This window comes from Penaeus chinensis, chromosome 14, assembly GCF_019202785.1.
Source record: "Penaeus chinensis breed Huanghai No. 1 chromosome 14, ASM1920278v2, whole genome shotgun sequence".
In the NCBI taxonomy this organism is placed as follows: domain Eukaryota; kingdom Metazoa; phylum Arthropoda; class Malacostraca; order Decapoda; family Penaeidae; genus Penaeus; species Penaeus chinensis.
In genome coordinates this window covers 742,927-745,426 of record NC_061832.1, presented here as the reverse complement: position 1 = coordinate 745,426, position 2,500 = coordinate 742,927, and the positions used below count along the sequence as shown (strand labels likewise).

General features: G+C 45.0%; 2 protein-coding genes across 14 annotated transcripts in view; one reads left to right on the top strand and one right to left on the bottom strand.

Moving 5' to 3' along the window:
• The window catches only part of LOC125032574 (probable phosphorylase b kinase regulatory subunit alpha), a 93,546-nt gene that overhangs the window by 53,836 nt on the left and 37,210 nt on the right, over positions 1-2,500 (top strand). The window lies entirely within an intron of this gene.
• LOC125032575 overlaps positions 1-2,500 on the bottom strand; it is a 7,025-nt gene that overhangs the window by 1,364 nt on the left and 3,161 nt on the right. The window contains exon 1 of one of the 2 annotated variants that reach the window (XM_047623816.1): positions 1,694-2,500. This exon is cut by the window's right edge and continues 104 nt beyond it. The exons of the other annotated variant lie outside the window; for it this stretch is intronic. Within the exon in view, the coding sequence (XP_047479772.1) occupies positions 1,694-1,726 (33 nt within the window). The 5' untranslated portion in view covers positions 1,727-2,500. The remainder of the gene's footprint in view (positions 1-1,693) is intronic. 2 annotated transcript variants of the gene reach the window in all.

Below are 2,500 nucleotides of genomic sequence, written 5' to 3'. Positions count from 1 at the left end.
GAATGAAGATAATCACTCCTAAAGAATGTCTCTTAAATGTGTTGATGACATTTCCGTGACTGGAAATGCCACTCGTCCGGCCGCGATTCTGTCGTGGTCATTTGGAGGGACGAGGCTCCGCTTCAGAAAATTGTATTAGTAGCAGTTATAATGATTTTGGTAAAAAATGGCAGCAGCAGTAACCATAACAGTGATAACAGTTACGGAAATGAGAATATTCACAATAACCTTCGTAATACTGATAATTGGAAAGTTGTCTGTGATACTAACCAAAAAATGGTCATGGTGATAGTAATAACAGTCATATTGCTAAAGATTAGGATAATACCCAGCGTTAGTTTCTCGCCAAGCTCTTAATTATTCCGCTAAGATTTCCCCCTGCGATTGATAACCGTAATAGGAACCGATCTAGATTTTGTGCGTGTGAATGGCCGACCACTGTGAACGAGAGTGGAAAGGGTGAGGTTTAGGGTGACAAGGGAGGGTGAGTGAGTAAGGGAGGTAGGGAGGAGGTTGGGGAACTTGCCGTGGCGTGAGGGAATGTATGACACAAAGACCTCGAGAGTGCGTAATGAGAGGAGTGTTGCGGTGTTATTTTGTACCCAGAGTGTGGCAGAGGGTGGTAGAAAAGAAGCGAGGGGGAGGGGAGGCGGTAGGTAGGTAGGTGGGTGGGGAGGAGGAAACACGCGCACACACACACACACACACACACACACACACACACACACACACACACACACACACACACACACACACACACACACACACACACACACACACACACACACACACACACACACACACACACACACACACACACACACACACACACACACACACACACACACACACACACACAGGTGGCTGTGGAAGAGGGTAGGGGACTCAATATGGCTCATAATGAGCGAATTCATTATTCATTGTAGACAGACAGGTCCTCCATGACTGTCCATCGGGTTTCTCTATTGTGATTTGCCTTATTATGGTTCCCTTCACGCGATCAGGGGTACAGTAAAGAAAATCTTATCTTAAGAATAAAATATGAGTTTGTGTGAGATTGTAAGCTAAGGAATTGCTACAGAGTTATTTATATTTGGCGAGACAACATTAATTAATTTATTTATTTTCCGATGGATAAGTGAATGCTGGATTTCTATATAAATGACAAAATACAGTAAAGAAAGTACTTAACTTACATTTTCTCAGCGAGAAAGTGTAAGTATGTAGATAGGAGCGAATGCTTAGTGATACCGGTACACATGGACGTGCAAATTGCACGTTCACACACACACACACACACACACACACACACACACACACACACACACACACACACACACACACACACACACACACACACACACACACACACACACACATACCAGACTTCATTTTGACAATCATAAAAAATATATGAATGAGGATGAATTATTCCATAAAGCAAGATGTGTAGACGACTCTTAATTCAATATTGATGTAAAATTCACATTCTAAGGTAAAATATCAAAACGCTTCTATTACATATTCGCCTCGTCAAGTTATTCATTCTCATCCAGGCGTTTTCTGCAAATCTCCTGAAAAAAATAATAATGAGATACAAATAAACATGAAAATTGTGTGTGTGTGTGTGTGTGTGTGTGTGTGTGTGTGTGTGTGTGTGTGTGTGTGTGTGTGTGTGTTGACGAGAGCTCACCGCTGCGTGGAAGAATCCTCTCACCCGCTTCATCCGGGAGGTGGGAAGGGAAGGAGAAAGGAGGAAGGGCGAGAATTGGATTAAAAAGAAGGAGTAAGGAAAATGGAAGAGAGAAGATTGGATTAAAAGGGGAGTTAGGGAAGGAGAAAAATGGAAGAGCAGGAATTGGGTAAAAGCGCGGGAAGGGAAGAAGAAAGAAGGAAGAACGAGGAATGGATGAAAGGGGGAGTTAGAGAAATGAAGGATCGGCGGGAATTGGGTAAAAGGGGGAAAGGAAAGGGGAGAATGGGAGAACGGGAATTAGGTGAAAGTGGGAATAGGGAAAGAGAAACAAGAAAAACCGGGAATAGAAGAAGAGAGTGAGCAGGGAAAGAAGGAAGAGCGGAAATAGGGTAAAAGTGGCGGAAGGGAAAGAGATAAAGAACCGTTTGAAAGAGAGAAGAGCAGGAATTGGATAAAAAGGGGAGAGCTAGGGAAAGAGGAAGAAGAGTGAAGATTGGGTAAAAGGAAGAGTTAGGGAAAGATGGAAGAGCGAGGTGTGGGCGAAAAGGGAAGTTTGGGAAAGGAGAAAGAAGCGAGGGGGAATGGGGTTAATTGAGGCGTAACGAAAAGAAAGAAAAGAGCGCGAATTTGGAATAAACGGGGGACAGGGAGAGAAGAAAAGCTCGCGAAAGACCTACGGAGGCGATTGCGAGGTCACGTGGTTTTCGCGCGCTGGCGGCCACAGGCGAGAGCTCCCTCGGACACGACCTGAGGCTGCGAAGGCCCGCGGGCGACTGGCTGGCGCGGCGCCCTTTGGGGGGGGGG